Here is an 18,897-nt window from a genome sequence, read left to right as displayed (position 1 = left end):
ACTCTCGCGTTCGACCTCCGTTATAATCAAAAGGACCCGGGTGAAAGAAATGACTGTGGAGAAGGAAATGAAAAAAGGACGATGTGGAAAGAGAGTATGAGAGAGAGAAGGGGACATTTCAGGTGAAGGCAAGACGACTTAATCTCTACAGTACATTCAGAGTAAAGGCTTCTGAAAACTAAGAGATGGACAAGAGACATTTGGTTTTTGTCTTTGTCTCGTATACGTGAAGCTGAAGGCGCAGCAGTTGCAGTGCAGGCCAATCTGCTGCATGCTAGGGGCGGTGAGAGAGTGACTTTTAGTGTACACCAGAGAGGAGCGAGAGAGTCGAGACAAAAACGAGTGCATGAATGACTTTTTTGTGACAGCATTGGTTTTGATTCTGGAGATATTTGAATGAAGCGGGACTGGAACACGTTTTGTTGATGCTTGGTTCGAAGGTTAGGTCCAAATAAAAAAGTAATATTTGGGTGAAAAGCAAATGAAAATATTTCCAAGGAGAAAATCTGTGTAAATATGTTTTGGGGAGTTTGTATGAGCAGACGGAGATCTCTGAACAGCGGCCGCCGTGATCCTTCACTGAGGATCAGCAGAGTAGAAATGCTGACGGGCCGGAGGGGTCAGAGGGTCAGAGAGCCCGGTGATCTGGACACGTCTCCTCAAGAACAGGGCCCAGTTTCATGGTCCACATTCGATGATTGAGTGGAGCCACTGGAGTAGGAGGAGCGTCCAAATGTCACTGTCCATGGTGCTGAAGAGAACGATCAATCAATTCTGAAATATGTGACAGGGGAAATATAATGCTGAATACTTGAAGATTACTCACACACACACACACACACACACACACACTCCTAACATCTCTCCACAGCCTTTTACGCAATCAATTTCATTTCCTCAAGTGCTCATTCCCACAACGGTCAATATGATTCAGTCTTTGTCTGCGGTTATTTTCAAATCATTTAACCAGTCTGTTGAATTTTTCCTCTTCTCCTGAAGTGAACACTCAATAAGCCACAACGTCCCCGTTGAATATTTACATCTGCTCATCTTTTAGCTGAATTAATGTCGTCCCTTTTCTAATATTTACAGGACAGATGGAAAAGTACCACAGCAGCAGGAGGAAGTGTGTCGATAAATATGTTAAGCAGCCGTTCTCACAAATAAAAATAATAATCTGCTATGAACACCATGGATTAGATAGAAACAGATCTGAGATTTAGTTTAATTGATTTAATTAATTATTAAAACGCAGAGACGTGTTGAAGAGGAAGTGGTGTTTACGCTTCACTCTTTCTTACCATGTTGGAGATAATCAGCACTCACACAAAGAGAAGACCTTCACTTTTACATTACACGAGGAGAAAGCAGGAGCAAAGATCAGGTTTACTGCTCAATGTTCAGTTTCTATGTTCTTTTGTTTCTCCATTTTTCTTTTTTTTTCATACTTATGAAAGAAAATCAATAAAGGAGACTGTCGCAGGAGCGGGGGAGCTGAGCGGAGGAGGGGTGGATGATTGGTCCTGCTCTTCTACGTTACTGTCAATAATTGGAAATCATTCTTTCTTTACAGACTGAAGAATCTTTTGTCTGTTATGACACAAGTTATAGTGGAGATTTCTATACATTATACCAAGTGGAACAGAGATAGATGTTGAGATGACGACCAGCAGTAACACTGAAATCCAATCTTGTGATATACTGAAATAAAAGTTGAGATTTCACTCAGCCAGTGAGCATTAATGTGTTTATTAGCAGGTTAAAATGGAGCTCAGTTGATTAAGAAAATTCACATTTTGTGATATTCTGTGTTACATTTCATCATTCATATGACACCATTGACTATATTTGAGTTCAATAAAATATTTTCTGTCATTTTGTGTTAACAGTCTTTGCAGACTGATGGTCTGAAAGTTGGCAGAGGGATGTAGAAAGTTTGGTTCTGTAATCTGGCTGCTAAACCCATAAATGACAGTTCAAACCCAGGTGTTCTGATACAGACATCAAAAAGCTTAATTTTATTATGTAAGACCAAGCAACTCTACCTCGACCTCGACCAAGATTGATACCAACCACATGTCCTTAATATGACGTCACCACCAGCTAACTTAGCTTAGCATAAAGAATGGCAACGAGGCAGCCGACCTGAATAAATGTTGGCGATGTACATTTCTGCAAGCCATGGATTGAAACTTCATTTTTTTTTATGTTGCAGCTTTACATTTATTTAAGTTCAGTCAATGCTGTGCTCATGCTTCGGAGAAGATCATGTTTTGTTCACTGCAAACACAGCTGGTAAATCATCCCAAGGTGGCCTTCAAAAAATACCCAGTCGGTGTCGAGCTTACAACTGATGTAAGCCCGTGGTCCCTCATCGAAACTCTCCACATCACAAACGCTGTCTTGAAATACACCACCACTCCACGCCATCCCCTCCACCAAGCGATATGAAAGGTCATAAACATGGAATGGGAACATGTAATCGCACAAACTAGTTATTATTTGTAACTTTGAACATTTGTAAACTTTCAGCAGTTCTTCCTACACTGTCCCTGTGCTTCCTTTTGTTTCAGTCCTTTAGTCTTCATAAACAAAACCCAAACATTCAGACTGAAACTCAAAACCATTTTTCTTTTTCGAGCCATTTTTTTCTGATGCATCGTAATTGAAAGGTTTGGGTCGACCTTGTCTGTTTGAGTGCGTTGGTGTACGTGATCGTGATACAACAGGACAGAAAGGTTTTCATCAGGCAGGGGTTACATGTGGGAGTTTCTTTTGATCAGCTCCAATGAAAGGCTCCGTCTATGTGGGCTACAATCAGAACAAACCTCGCCGCTTTCACCGTGTTTTCAGTTCAGCCTGCGCACATGCAGGTATTCATCCGACCCGCGTTCTTCTGTTGCGTTTCAATGACCGGAGAGAAAGACGACCCTGCAGAATCAGACAGAGACGAGAGAGTGTACTCTAAAACGGCTCTGAACAATATCTCCACGCGCAGACAGCAGACAGCAAAGAAAGGGACATTTGAAACGCTGATATATGGAGATTGAAGATACAAATTATATTTCACAAACAGAAACGTCTTTAAAGGGATTCTGATTAAAAAGTCTGAACTGAAAACACTTGAACACTTCAGATGAAAAAAAAACTATGCAAATGAAAACTGCATTATTAAATCTCAGTTCAAACCTTCTGTTGTTGTGTTTCCAGTGACTCTCATCTGCAGCACTTCAGCTGTTATTCTGAAAATCTTCACTGTTAAAGGGGCAATACGCAACCTCTGACCAAAATGTACAAAAAGAGGCGATCCTTTTGCATGAAGTCAGCATGTTGTCACACTGAACTTTGTTGTCTGTTTGTTATCATGCAGGTCTAATCCTGGCTGTGTTACAGTGGCCGGCTCTACCCACTGCACCACTGATCAAACAGCAGCTCTGATCGCTTCATCTGTATGAGCTGAGCTCTGGCAGCTTATCTGTCCTGCCCACCAACAGCAGCCTGACTGAAGCTGATTCAGGAGGATAAACAGTTGAACAGTGGGAGAAAAGTCAATAAACAAAAAAAATGCTGCAAAGTGATTTGTTTCATTCGGAGGGGAGGTACATTTAACATATATGTGGTAAAACGTGGCAGAAGTGGAGACTTACTCATACTTGAGAACAATTTTTCAGGCAACTTTCCCACAATTCCTCAGCTGACGGTTTCTGACGGTCTCCTCTGAGTTCCTGGTTTCTGTCTGTAAATTTCAGAATTGTTTTTCAAACCCACAACCAGCATCTGAAAGCATCACTAATGGAGGTGAAGGCTGTTTGATGCTGCAGAAAAAACCTTCTATTAATAATTTTTCAGGGGTTCATGAACAGGGTCCAGTCTTTACAATGAGCACTTTGATGCTTCAATTCTGCGCTGAGAGCAAAGAGCAACATTAGCCTGTGTTGTTAGAATAGAAAACAGGGTTCCTCTAAGGTGTTGCAATACTCAGGCAACGCTGTTGCGTCAGGGTTGTTATTTTCACTGAACTTTTGGTTCTCACCGCTGAAAGAAATGTGGACCCAAGAAAAATAAAACCGCAGATGAGACAGATCTGTACAGCTGACAAAGAAACTTAGAAAGCAGAGCGCAGACTTTTAATCCATGACAGGTTTTTCTGCAAACAAATAAAATAAAATATCAAAACAAAACAAAAATCTGATTTAAGGATCACGATTCTCTAAAATCCTGAATCTGCAACAGATACCAAACAGTTGGGAGCTTCGCTCATGGCTGAATTTTCCAGTGAAATCATACTTCGCTTGGCATTAACTGAAAAAACTGATCCGTGCAGAGACATCCGGGTCACAGTGCAGCCATACTGAACATGTAAACATGTCCAACAAGGTTTTGTTCCGTCTGAATTCTCATCTTCTGTAAAGAACGACAAGCTCGATGATGAAGGTTGATGAAGGTTCTCAGTCATCCAAGTCATAGTAAATCTAGGTGCTGTGTCGTGGGCAACTGGACTTGTTTCAGTCTCTTGAAGACGTGTCACCTCTCATCCAAGAGGCTTCCTCAGTTCTAACTAACTGGAGGGGAGTTGCAGGCTTTTAAACTCTGTGTGGGAGTGTCCTTACAGAGTCGTTAAGGACAGTGTGAGCTCTGAGTTTCAGTCATTAGGGCCACTTGTGGGTCGTTGACTCAACCTGGCCTTCATGTGAAACAAGTCCAGTTGCCTACGATACAGCACTTAGAATTAGAAAATCATAAGCTTCTTCAAATGTAACAGTTACTACGAGGCTATTTATTAGACTGTGCGGGTGTTTCTAATAAAAAACGTTAAGTCTGTGTTTAATGAACTGATCCATACAAAATGAACAAAATCGGCTTTGTGACGTTTGTGCTGCGTCGTGCTCCTCTGTGGAGACCAGCGAACAGGTGAGGCTCGTTCTAATGATGAGCTCAGTACACCTGGTGACAGAGAGAAGAAAGGCTCAGGCTTTATAAACTGCTGATGAGGAAAAGCTTCCTCAAAGTCCTTTAGACCCACTAACACCCGACTTTTGTCTTTAATGTAAATAAAAATGGTACATTTGCAGGTCAGATGGCTGCAGTAGTCACAGGTGTTTATAGGATCCAGTGTGTTACCTGTGTGGACACGCAAATGCTTTTTTGCTATGACACGCAATTAATTTCAGGACTTTGGTGCGTAAATACTTCTCCATCCATCTCCGCTGAACAGCAGACTGAAGTAAAGACAGAAGACAGTGATCAAGTGTTCGGTTATTGAGAAGTTGACACGTGTGTGTCTCTGCTGCACATTATGATAACGCAAATGTAGAAGTGAGTAAAAAAGCAGCAGGATTGTGATGATGATGGATGGCTAACACGAGATTCAGCTCCCAGGAGAGCAGTCTGGCTTTTTTTTTACGGGAATCAGATTACTTGGCAGAGGCTACTCTCTCCGTGGTGAGGATTACAGCAGTTGGCTAATAGAGCCTGGTTTCATTTAGACACACAATGGGATAGAGCGTTTATCTCATTTCACACTGCTCAAAGTGCAGACTGAAGCTCTGACAGGGAGACAGCAGGGGAATGAAAATTAATTGTCTGCAAGAGTCTTCAGGGGAGGAGGGGAGTGTGTGTGTGAGACAAAAGTCATCAATCAAAAGCATGTTTACATTTATATTCATGCTTTTATTCTATATTTGTTCCATCTCGTAGCTTTGGTACGGCGCGTACAATGACAGTAAAGCTATTCTATTCAATACACACATTCACCTTGACCTGTTACGGTACAGACATGTGATGTACGCAGTCAGAATACTACTGGCTCGATCGGTCACACTATGGAGCGTATAACCTTCCGTCTAACCTTCTCCAGTCCAGAAGGTGATGGTAATGCACCTACTGCAACCGCCATTGACCAACACGAGCAGACGAAGAAGATGTTGAGAACAAAGAAGAAGATGTGAAAAACAAGACGAAGACACAATAAAACAAGATGAGGAAGACACAATGAAACAAGATGAGGAAGAAGACACTGACTTACTTTGTGCTGTGGTGAGTTCTAGTTAGACACAGGAGCTAGAAGACCTGCCCGCTTCCTTCAAATCAGCTGTGTGGGGAAAGTTTCGGTTGTCCAGTGAAGTAAGCCAGCAATGGAGAGATCGGACAGAGACGGTGTGTTTACAGAGGCGTACTGTTAAAGACGGCATCACCCAGATGATCCACTCTCAAGTTTAACAGCTTAAAGAAGACGGCACCAAAGACATCAGACCCATACTCCTTTTTGCCTTTTATTTAACCAGTGCACTGAGCCGTGACCCCAAAAAAGAGGTATGTATTGAACCCTGATTTCTGTTTAGATCAACAGTAAGTGAAGATTCTCACACAATAATGTGGATTTTTGCAGCTGGCTGAAAAGTTCATTCTCCAACTGTCAGATTTTTCCTTGTAAGCATTGGTCAGACACCCATCAGTCACTGCCACATAATTACAGTAATCTTTTGCTGTGACACACTACAAGTGTTTTTCTTCTCAAAAAGTGACCTTTTCAGTACCTCCTTGACATCCTCGTCTTGCCCAGTGAAAGCCAAGAAAGTCATGATGTTACAAGTGCAGACATTATGTGGGAGTTTATTTTTTTACTGTCAAAGTGCCTCTCTACTTTCTACTTTCTGTACTTTGACCTCACACTGAGCCTGGTGGATAGAGATGCTCTGGTGCACACACCAGATATACAAGACGATATCGATCACGCCGCAATTCTCAACAAAAATGCGGTGAGATATCTAATTTGGGGATCTTGAGATAGCTGGTGAAGCTGAGGCAATTTTAAACGTGAGAGTGAGCTTCATTAATCCATGTTTCTCCAGGCAACAGACGTCGACAGCCCAGAGTCATGATCCCGGCAGTACAGCAGCGGTATCAGTGTCTGGATCAGAGATTGTGGCAATGATTGGACAGAAAAAACTCCAGGGAGGAGGTGAAGGAATATTTAAAGTCTGTCTGGTTTGGTTGATTCAGGCTGGCGTAAAATCTGGTTCACAACCAGAATAATGCTGCGCTCAAGTCAGGTCGATTTCCAACTTCTGACCTTCAAGCACTCCTGGTGCACGCTGCTAAAAGTCAGGTAAAGATCGATCGATTTTAACTTCGATGGCGTCCATGTGTTTCCAAGGCCCTTGTGATGTTGCGAGTTCTGAATCAGTTTGCAGAATGTCGACTTCTGATAAACGTGCAGCCTTTCAGCTGATAGTAAATAATAATTAGTCCAATAAAACTGCACAGGAAGGAATGGTGAGAACAACAGGAGAGTGCTCTGTAAAAATAGATTTTTGAAGTCACTCATGGGAAAGCAGGCGCTGCAGACGGACAGATGGATGCCATTTTGGGCTCCAGATGATGAAGAGTCCTGGGTCAAAGTCATTTACCTGATATCATTAGTTTGATCCTGGCATCACTCAGACTGGTACTTTGTTGTTGTTTTTTTATCAGTCTCCCAAACAACCAGAATGAGGAGAGGAATGCAGATAGCTTCTCCTCTGGTTTATGACGGGGAAAGTCTGAAGAACAGGACGCTTCAGCACCGGCTGCTAAATGATGCTGATGTGCTCTTTCTGCCTCTTTTCTCCCTTTCACTACTAACCTTTTCGAGACTGCATGGTCTAAACAATGAAATGGAGCACGACTGAAAGTGTACATAAATATAATGCCATAATAAAAATATGGCTTACAGACATCGAGCTGCTGTCTGCAGCAGTATTGCTTTGAGTGTGGATGCACCTCCTTGACCGTGGAGAAACGTTAGCAACTTACAGTGAGAAAAACAATCTCAACCGAAGGTCCTCTGCCAACTGTATCATATTGTCCTCTCATCTGTCCTCTCTCAGTAGTAATGGTAATAAGTATTGTGATGCACTGCTGCATAAAGTCTCAAGGTGTTGGGCGTCCTGATGGCGCAATCCAATCGCTAGAATACATGTAAGCTAAGTATTTTTGTTTTATGTTGCAGCCAGCCAGTGTCTCTCTCACACACAACTGTGCTTATGCTCTGATTAGGTTTACGCACAAAAAAATTTAGGAAAAAATTGTGGTTTGGCTTCAAATGCCATGATAATTGATGGAAATGGTCCCGATTCACATTAAAAACAGTTGGATTTGGCTGCCACAAAAACGGATGGGAAGGTTTGCCGGTCTCCATTAAAAAATATCCAGGTGTAACTCGTACTGTGGTCGGATGTTTGGCAGCCTTGTTGGCTGTTATTTGACGAGTTGGGAGTGAGAAGAACATCCTGGTCGGTGCATGTCATTAAGTTACCTTCTTATCATCTCCTCCAACAGCCAACCATGTAACTTTAGCTGCATGAACATATTCAGATCCTGACCGCGGAGTGGTCCAGAAGATCAGAAAAACAGTCCGACAGAAACATCTGCAAAACAGAAACAAGCTATGTCAGTGGCAGCGCCTGCAGTGTACTGACACTGTGTTGAAAGAAGACATGATCCCGGCCTTGTTGTTCCCATGAATGTATAGAACGAAAGCCCTTCAGGGATTACATTTAAAGCCAGAAGCCATTTTCCTGTATACATTCACTGTCCTTTCAAATTGAGTGTGTAAGCATGGATTCATAACGTAATTGTCACTGCTGTCTTGAGGGGGAACAAACTCACAATAAAGGTGTTGTGGTATAGAGGTCAACCTTATTTGGCCTTGTATTGAGCAATGTATGCACTTTTTCTCCACTACAGGATGTTCTAGCTGTAGTGAAGGACAGACGCAGCGCTGTAAAGTGTCACATATTGGCCTTGTTACATGACCAACAATGTTTTTCTTCTGAAGACAAGTTAAGTGCTATGCGGGCTGCAGCTGAAATGTTTTAATGAGTTGCAGACATGAGCTGTTTTTCATTTTAATCACATTAAAGTATTTTTTTTCCCCCAAAACCCATATAAAAACATTGGCACCATCTGCACTTGCCTTTTACCCAAACTGATGAATGAAAAATCTCATCTTCCCTGATATCGCCACATGACAGATTTGATTTCTCTTGTAAATTATCTGTCAGCTATTTCATTGAATTTTCATTAGTTTGAGTCATTTCAGACGTGCTGTTTCAAAATTCATTTCCAGACAAATTACTCGGAAAATCATCAAAATAAATGTTCACTTTAAAATCCAACGAAAGCCTTTCGGTGTTGTGATATGCGGTTGTACAAAGATATAAACCGTAGTTTGCCTTTTCGAACCCAGAGAAAGTTTTCTTTGCCTCGCAGTTTCCTGGAGGCTTCGTGCTCACATATATCATCTCTCAGCCTCTGAGAGGTTTACAGGTCTCTGGAGTGGTAAAGCTCACTTGTGTTTCCAAAAAATACCCTCAACAACAAAGCCTCAATATCTGAGGGTAAACAAAGGCGCGTTGGTTTAGTGTGTAACTGGCTTGCTAAATAGCTTGTCGTCCTCCTTTGCATGGGGAAGGCCAGTGTGCAGCAAATAACACAGCCCATTAAAAATTACTTTATTTGAACATTTGCACGTTAAAAACCCAAACTGCAGAAACAGGGAACCTCTGTTGAGAGTGAGTAAGTCAAAGAAGGCAGGTTGTAACCCACTTCAGTCTGCAGAAAAAATCCCTGCCTCTCGTTAAGACTGGCAGATCGATGGTTTGATTCCCAGTGATGCCCAGTCACCAGGATAAAATGCCGGCAGGGAACGTTTCTGCAAACTGCTTGTACGTTCACATTTGTATGCGTCACGTGTCCCATTTGACATCCGTGCGTCTGTCGTATCATGTTCACATTACATTTTTATGACCTGACTTTCATATCTGGACGTAAAGAGGAAGGTGGTCGACGACGAGACTGTCAAGCCAGCGGTTTCGCCTCAAGGCTACGTTTTAACATTTGTAAACGGGGCACCAGTGGGTAAAAACTGATATTTTTGACAAGAGGTTCGGGAGCACGCTTGGCTGTTTCATCTGTGTCCGAATGTGTTGGAAAGTAATTTGAGTAGGCAGTAGACTAGAAAGGTGTTATATAAATGCAAGTCCTCATGAGCCTCACGGGGCTGTTACCACAGCTTATCATTTAACCATGACTAACATCTCCATACTTCAGAAGCCATATACCGTGGGGGCCGCATGACCTTTTTTTGAAAAATAGAGGTTAATGTTTAGGATGACATGCGGTTCCTCGGAGATGTGAGAGTGATGGAAGGTCTGTGTTCGTGGTGAAGTGTACATGCATGTACTGTACATGAGAGCGAGGAAGCAGAAGGCGGCAGAGGGAGTAGAGAGAGTACTTCCCCTGGAGGGAGTCATACATTCAGACATGCCATCTACAGCTACACACTGCCATCTACAGCTGGTTTACAGTGCTGATAACTACATCTGGAACACAGTTGGAGTTATAGTACCTAAACTTGACAAACACCATCAGCTTTAGTAAGATTTCCTCTAATATCTATAACGAGTGAGTAAGTAAGTGTGAGGCTATTTTTACTTTTGCTTCAACCTGCCAAGTCCGTGTTTCCAGTGAAAATATTGGAAAGTATCCAACTAGGAGGTAGTGACACACACACACACACACACACACACACACACACACACACACACACACACACACACACACACACACACACACACACAGAGGAAAGTCTACATGGACCAGCACTGCCCTCTAGTGATAGTTGTGTCTAATCACACACATTGAAATGAGCATTTCTGTATCAAAATGACCACTTGGAGGCGCTCATCCATCATTCTTTCAAACAGATACTACTTCACACACACACACACACACACACACACACACACACACACACACACTTTACTTGTATATGCATTAAGTCACCAGCATACTACAGTGAGGACTGTGAGGAGAAAATAAAGCCAGCTGTTACCTGACACGTCAACAGTTTCACTCATACAGCTGGATTTCCAGTCCAACCAAAGGGAATTGTATTTAAACTTTGTCTGGTGAATGAAACATTTTATCACTTAATGCAGACATTTGATGCAGAGGAGCATCTGTCTGATCTCCTGAGCTACTGTGGTCCCTTTTACAATAAAGTGGAAACAGAGTTGAGTATTGCTGTTTACGCTGCACTGACAGAGAGAAAGTATGACAGAGAGAGACAGTAAAGCAAAGAAAGACAGGAAGGGAAAATAATTTCACCATCCTCCTCAAAGTACTGGTCCTATCATACTGCATGTATACAGAGTTATAAACATATTGTGTTTAAATATTAGATTATTACTACTACATACTGCTGGAGGACAGGTTACAAAACAAGCACAAGACTCATAAAGGAGACCGCTGTTCGAGTACAGTATGAAACCACAAGAAAACAGTGAGTTATTTTAACTTACTAACGTAGTAACAAGTTACGTTAAGTACATAATGTAGCTGCAGCTACATTGTAACTGAAATTACAAGGAATGTAATAATTTTAACCTAAACCACAATGTTTTCCTGAACCTAACCAAACTGCGAACGTACGACGAAGGTCCGGTACTGTTGCCCTGCAGTTTCATTTGTCACCTGGCACGAAATCTCTGAGGAAACGGGGATCCAGTCAGAATGAATAAACTCTTTTTTGAGCAAAAAGGAAACGATCCAGTCAACTTTTTGACAGTGACGCTAATATGATACCACTGAGAAACGCTGGAGGATTGGAAGTGTCTGTTTTTCACTAAGTGATGGTATTGGCTGTAATCACCTGAATTATTATATCTTGTTTTGAATGTTTTGGGGGTAGCAGGACAGTCCACGTGGGACTTTGTTCATTGTAATGAAGGAACATGTCCCCCAGTGCAACAGTGTGGCTCAATGATGTCTTTTTAATAGTTTTGGAGCTTTATAGTGGAGCAAAAAACTTTAGCAAGCTTTGACTAAGGTTTACTTTGGACCAATTCATTGTTGATTTTCGAAGGGATCTGTTGAAGAGAAGGAAAAATATACAATAATCAATCTCCTACATTATTTTTTAAGTCTGCGTTTATCTCTGGTTTGGTCACCACCATCACCAACACCTGAACGACTGAATTGGTCAATCGCCAGCCACTCTCGAAACAACACATGGTCACAGTTTGGTTAGGTTCAGGAAAACATCGTGGTATGCCTTAAAATAATTGTTGCTTATGTACCTTTGGTTACAAACGTACCTGTGTTAAGTACAGAACCTCATTTCCATTGAGTTTTGCTGTCACGCTGGACAGGAACAATGGTCTCCTGGGTGAAAGTCCTGTGCTGGTTGACTTCCTCATTTGTTGCTGTAATAATTACTTTGGCCACTGGAGGTCACTGCCTAACAACGAAATGTAAAAATGGAGCGTAATAAGCTGCTTTCACAGTCAACCTATATGGTTGTTTTCCTGATGAGGACGGCCTGGCTGGGAAGGTAGCAACAGCTAGGTTTATTAGAGTACACTTTATTTGCATTAAAGGTCTTTTAAATGAATGCTAATATGAAAATATTGCTGTACTGTAGGTTTAATAATATTATATTCTCATACATTTTTATTCCTGCTTTCAGATCCATCCATCGTACTGTAAACAAGCCACTCAGTATCTGCTGCTCTGCATCATCTCCCTGCTACATTATCAGCCCGTGGACAGCTCAGCAGTACATCACAACAGGCTGCTGTTGAGACTGAATCGGTGACCTTTTGCTGACAAGAAGCTCGAACCACTAATCCATCCTGCTGCCCTTCAGCTGAGAGCCGATGTCTTCGCCCACGTGAAGGATCTCTCCGCTGACCCTGGCGACAACCTGATTACGGATAATAATAATAAAAACATCTTTGTCTAGCATGTGATGACCTGTTCTTCTAATGTGTCGGATGCAGCTAATTTGATTCCAAAAATGCTAAAAACACACGAGCACGGTGGGAAAATAAACGTATATTTATTGATTTAATTATTGACAGACATGATAGATTTCTAAAATAATCAAATAAATGACATCAGATGTCAGAAGTCTTAATAATAGGCTGCATCAAAGACAATGATTCGTAATCTTCAACTCAAATTTTATATTCTTATGTGACACAATTTACAGAATATTTGACTATACACGCATCTCGGTGACTTTCCTCTGTACAGGTAAATGGCAAAAAAAAGACAGAACTATTTACAGCCGGACATACAGAATAGTTTCTGGTGCTGCAGTCAGAGCCATACAGAACAAAGGTCTTCAGAGTCATCAGATCTGAGAGGAGTTACACTGTGTGTCAGGATTTAGAAACAATTAAAGGATCATAATGTGTAAAACTCAAAAACACTCATAAGAAGTAAACTGTCTGTTGATCCTCCTTCACAAACTTGAGAGACGTGTGGAGAGTTACATAATGACACACACCAGAGTATTTCTGTTTGATTAACATTTGAATGCTACATTCCTATAAAGAGCATCAGTGAAGCTGGATCACAGAAAGAAAAAGTTTAAAAATCTGTAAGCAGGTAAGTCGGATGTACTCTAACAAAAATAATAATTTGCCTTATTTGCCACATTGACTGAAGTATCAACACTGAGGTATATTTCCATGTAGTTTTATTGCAACTATTGACTGTAAAGGGTCACATTTAATGTGAAGTGTGTAAAGTAAATAAATGTGTGATTTAGGAGGCAGACTAACCAATTTGAATTGTGTTATTATCATGTGGAATAATTGAATAATAAACACATAAAAACACATTTATGTGTTTATGTAGAAGTTCCCCTTAATTTTATGTGATTATTAAGTCTATGTATATATAAGTGCAAGACACTTTGTATAGAACTTATGTTATAAAATTTCCATTTGATTTATATACTGAGAGTACATTTTCCAGGCAAATTATAATTTTTTGAAGTGTGATGTGTGTTACTGCGGAGTAGATGTTGCAAACAGGCATCATCCACCCACGATCAGAAGAACTGGTTAAACAAACAACAATCATGAGAGCCATGTTCACATGTTGAGCCTGACCGACCAACCCAAAGCATCAGACTCAGCAGTCAGCTATCTTACAAACTGGACCTTTTAAATCATTTTTAAAAGATTTTACATAGTGAAGCTCTGACACTAAATGGACACAGTATTTGCAAAGTATTCATGTGAATCTCATTCGATTGCAGATATTCTAACAAATCTTTCTAACTGTCGACATGCGAGGTTCAAGACAGATACCAAAAGATTATTTTCATAAATATCCACCAACAATGTTTAGAGATGTAGATGTGTGACTCCCCTCAGCAGTGTCTCAGCACTGTAATTGGCTCTGGCTGCATTTACAGGTAACACCTCCCCGTTGACAACAGGGGGCGACAAAAGCTCATGAAAAAAGAAAAAAAGCCATGAAGAGAAACACAGAATACAATTTTACATAGCCCTCCTGTCCCACGGCTGTCCTCTGACAGGCCTACAGTACTGTTGTCAGGGTTGGTAAGGTTCCTTTTTTCATTCCTTTAACAATTACATCCTGAAAAAATAAAGTGTACCAGAGACGCTCTTCATCCAAACAACGCCATCCATCAAAGAACCAGAACTCTAAAACCTCCTGCAATCCACAAAATATATATGATTTGGTTTGATTGAGAGATACTTGCTCAAAAACACAGCGTAATTTAAAGGCAGATTAAGTGTTTGCATACATGATCGCACAATATTTCAATGTCATCAACCACTTTTGATTTTGTAGTTTTTTGTAATATCACAAAATGATTCATAACACCTGTAACCCTCCAACCCTGACTGTTCTCATGACGTTGATTTGATTGGCAGCGTGCAAGTCGGTGTTGAACTGTATTGTCTCCACGCAGCAGATGTTCGAGCCCTCAGAGGTGTTCCTCGGTCCTCTGAGGTCAGATGGAGTCCGGTGAAGGTCACGACTATTTGCGGCGACCCATCTCGACTCGCTGCCTCCTAATTGTTGGATTCTTTTTTTTACCTTCGCTGAAAAAAAGTCAGTTTAATTTTCTGTCCTCGCCTGAAAAACAATCAGATTTTATCACGTTCTCCCAACACTTACAGTGTAACAAAACTGTTGCACATTGAAAACCATTATAGTCCTTATCTTTCCCTATTGCAAGCAATATTGCCCATTTCTGTCAACTGACAATATCCTCTCACTGCCCTCTCAGAGTCATAGAAAGCTGCACCCGGCAAACAGTCCAGCTTCTGATTGACTTGCTGGCACAAGATCTTCTCCGCCCACAGGAAGTGATGAATTTAAACTCAAGAGCTCTGCCCAAACAGCTCTGACTGGACTCAGACTCCTCTCTCATCACTTTGGTTTACTGTTGTATAAAGCGTTAAATGACAGGGTTTTAACAACGTTAACAATGTTGTGTGCAGTTTAGACGTAACTTTACATGTTTTCTATGTATGAAAGATGAATAAAAGAAAGCTCCCTCTTGCTATCCTGTGCAAACCATGTGCAGTTTGCCCAGTGCAGCTTTAACAAACCAACCACATCAAATCAGAGGAAATCAGATTTGATGTCTGAGTCGATCTTTCTCATCCCATTTTTCAGTCAGTCTGTCCTCACTCAGTCTCTATCGACCTCCCCGACAGGTTTAATTGTACATTCAGGCTGGTCTACATTCCAACATCTTCTTGAAGGCCTTCCTGAAGCTGTCGTCCAGGAAGGCATAGAGGAACGGGTTGAGGCAGGAGTTGGCGTAGCTCAGGCTGGTGATGAAGTAGGAGATCCCGATCAGCAGCGGCGTGGTCCTCAGGTCGGTCGTCAGAGCCACGATGGTGCTGAGATGGAACGGCGTCCAGCAGAAGAGGCACACAGCCAAGACTATAAACACCATGATGGTGACTTTCTTCTTGGCTTTGTCCAGCGCCTTGGCATTGCTGTTGAGCCGCATGTTCCTCAGCTTGTATAACATCATGGTGTATAAGATACAGATGGTCGAGACCGGGATGGCGAAGCCCAGGATGAGCGTGTAGATCCGGCTCGCCTTGAACCACAAACTCTCAGGGATGGGGAAGCTGAGCACGCAACTCTTCCTTTCGTCGATCGGGTTGACGTAGACGCCAGCAAAAACAGTGAAAGGCATGACGATGAGGATAACGAGGATCCAGACACACAGTGAGATTATTTTGGCGGCTCGGTAGGTGCGGTAAGGCATGCGTTTGGACCTCACCGTGGCCAGAACAACCAGGTAGCGGTCGATGCTCATGACCGTCAGGAAATAGATACTGGAGAAGATGTTGTAGTGGTCGATGCTGAGGATGACTTTGCACAAAACCTCACCGAAAGGCCAGTAGTGCAGCAAGTGTTCGGCTATGTTGATGGGCAACACCAACGTGAACAAATCGTCAGCGATGGCCAAGTTCAGGATGAACATATTAGTTACAGTTTTCATCTTGGGGGCTTTGAGGATCACGTAGATGACAGCCGTGTTGCCTGTCAGTCCCACTGCGCAGATCACAGAGTAGATGATTGGCAGGATGACGTAAAAGTCAGGGTAGGGGTAAATGGGGGGAGTACAGTTCAGGTCAGTGCCGTTTCCTGACGTGAGGGAGTAGAAGTCCACAGAGTCGTTGCAGACTGGCAGTGGCTCGCTGGGGATAGTCACATTCTCCATGTTTAAAGAGAAAGCAAGGTGGAAGCTGTCAAACTAAGAGACGAATATCCACCGATTTTGAAAAAAAAATTTAGTCTATTAGAGAAACATTAGTGTCTTTGTCTTCCTTTCTAGACATGTTCTCACATAGGATGCATCAGCTATTTGTATCTGAGCCTGAAAAGTTGGATATGCACAGTTTGGCAAGAAAAAAAAAAAAAAAAAAGTTAAGGTAAAGTGGGATTACCCTCCATTACATCACCGGAGAGGAGCTCAGCCTGGCAGACCACTGAGATGAGACCAATGTGTAGCATCAGAAGAGGTCCAGGGACCACCAGCAGCTCACGAGTTAATTTACAGTCAGTAATTTCACAGTTGCTTCAGTTTCTAGGATGTTACAAAGAGAGAAAAAACGTAGGGATACATGAGCCGTTCCCATGCACTCTTCCCTCCCTACTCACTGTACAGACAGTCACAGAGTGGTGTAAGGAAATCATGCATAATTAATCATCCTGTTGGATTTAAGTCCTCCAGGGAAAATCTCAAACTGAGGTTTCGTCCGCGGGAAAATGTGGATGCGTTCAGTGTCCAGTCCGCTCCAGACGCCCTGCTTCATGCTCACTGAGATGAGCGCTCCACTATCAGCTCTGTTTCAGGGTTGAATCTCCATCTCCAGGTCTTTAAAAAACATGTGAGACTTCCTTCGTCTCCGCGCGGATTCATTCCATCACTTTTCCATTATGAAGTGAAAAAAATCTCATCCTGCCCTTATTTGCGTTTGTCCTCCCACAATATATCCTTCCCCTCCTTCCTCCTCTGACTCTCTCCTCCCCCCGTATGGCAGATTCAAAATGATTTTTTTTTTTTTTTAAAGGTTGAACGCGTCCACGATCAGGTTTATGATGGTTGTTTGTGGTTTCGGGTGGTGGTGTGTCCTCGGTGCTTCCTGCGCGCTTTGGAGACGGTGTCAGGGTTTTACGCACGAGTGGCGCATTCCGAAATCTAGACAACAGAGAGATGTGGACATCAATTAGTTGCCTTACACAGATTTTTACAAACATCACTGGAGATAGAGTGGGTGTACCTAGATATACTATAAATAACGTAAGTTTATGAAAAGGGACACAAAGTCCGGGCAGATCTGGATCTGACTTAAAACTACTAACGCTTTGTCTAAAAGACATCTATCATGAGTTCACACCACAACAGCACTTTATCATTTAAAGCGATACGCTTCAGCCATGCATTACAACTCCCTGATGTTAAAATGATCTCATGTCTATTTCCGAGGTCATGCAAAATAAGCAAATGTGTGAAGCAAACGCAAAAAAACCCGCATATGAAGTCAAATACACACTCTGTTAAAGTCGCGTCCTGGTTTAACCACATTCAAATATGAGCTGCTATAAAATGTGAGCTGAGACGACTTACTGTATAATCTGTCGATGTCGGATCAAAATGTGTTTGAAGAAAGTATTAACGGATTATAAAGTGCAGAGAGTGAGTTCATGCGGGTTTTACCCTCCTCTGCGTCCCCGCCAAAGTCCCTCTCCTCCGGTCTAACCGCTGAGGGAGACGCGCTGCTCTCCAGTCTCTCTCTCTCTCTCTCTCTCTCTCTCACACACACACACACACACACACACACACACACACACACACACACACACACTCCTCGAAGGCACCAGCTGACGTCATCAGAGATCTTTTTTCTGCTGTAACGCTACCTTTGGACATTTCTTTGGCAGTTCAGCGCTGCGCTCTGCAGAAAGCACCTGTCCATCACGCAGCACTGCCTCACATCTCCATCCTCAGATTCTAGCGTGTGTTTTTTTTTTTACAATGGTTTCCTTACAGCATATTTTATTTTCCAGTTCACCTACAGTTTACTGTTCATACATCCAGCTGTTATAATGGCCTTTGGTATGTGTTTTATTGCTCATTGTGAAATAGCTTATTTAGGAAAAGGGTAAGCAAAATTCCTATCCCCTGATAAACCCACTGCCTGCAGTCTGCACGGCACCAACAGTTCATGACTAACATGATATTTTCCCCAAGAGTTGGTGGGTAGAAAAATAAAAATGAATAAATACATAAATTCATCTGGATGCCAGACACGAGTCCGAGTTATAATATTGTTCTGTGTCTGCCGAGCCAAAGAAAGTCTAGCCTTTTTGTAACTCATTCTCTCCAACTAAAGGGCTTCATCAGTCATTTAGCATCACACTTAAGTGCTGACATAACAATGACACCGAAATGACATTATCAGGGGTCGTTTTTCCTAATTTTTCCTTACGGAGTGGCCCTTTAAAGTGTAATCTACCTTAAATGTATCTTTGGAGTAACACACACATCACTTGAGA

General features: G+C 42.1%; 1 protein-coding gene across 1 annotated transcript; it reads right to left on the bottom strand.

Moving 5' to 3' along the window:
* Window positions 1–12,866: 12,866 nt before the first annotated feature.
* On the bottom strand, window positions 12,867–18,079 carry npbwr2b (neuropeptides B/W receptor 2b). Its single transcript, XM_084365608.1, has 2 exons — window positions 17,969–18,079; window positions 12,867–17,539 (listed from the first exon to the last, which is right to left on the bottom strand). The coding sequence occupies exon 2, from the start codon at window positions 16,556–16,558 to the stop codon at window positions 15,548–15,550; it is 1,011 nt and encodes a 336-aa protein (XP_084221734.1). The 5' UTR covers window positions 16,559–17,539; window positions 17,969–18,079; the 3' UTR covers window positions 12,867–15,547.
* Window positions 18,080–18,897: the final 818 nt, after the last annotated feature.

The sequence above is a fragment of the Pagrus pagrus genome (genome assembly GCF_965226575.1).
Source record: "Pagrus pagrus genome assembly, chromosome: 11".
Classification (NCBI taxonomy): domain Eukaryota; kingdom Metazoa; phylum Chordata; class Actinopteri; order Spariformes; family Sparidae; genus Pagrus; species Pagrus pagrus.
This window is presented reverse-complemented; position numbering and strand designations above follow the sequence as displayed.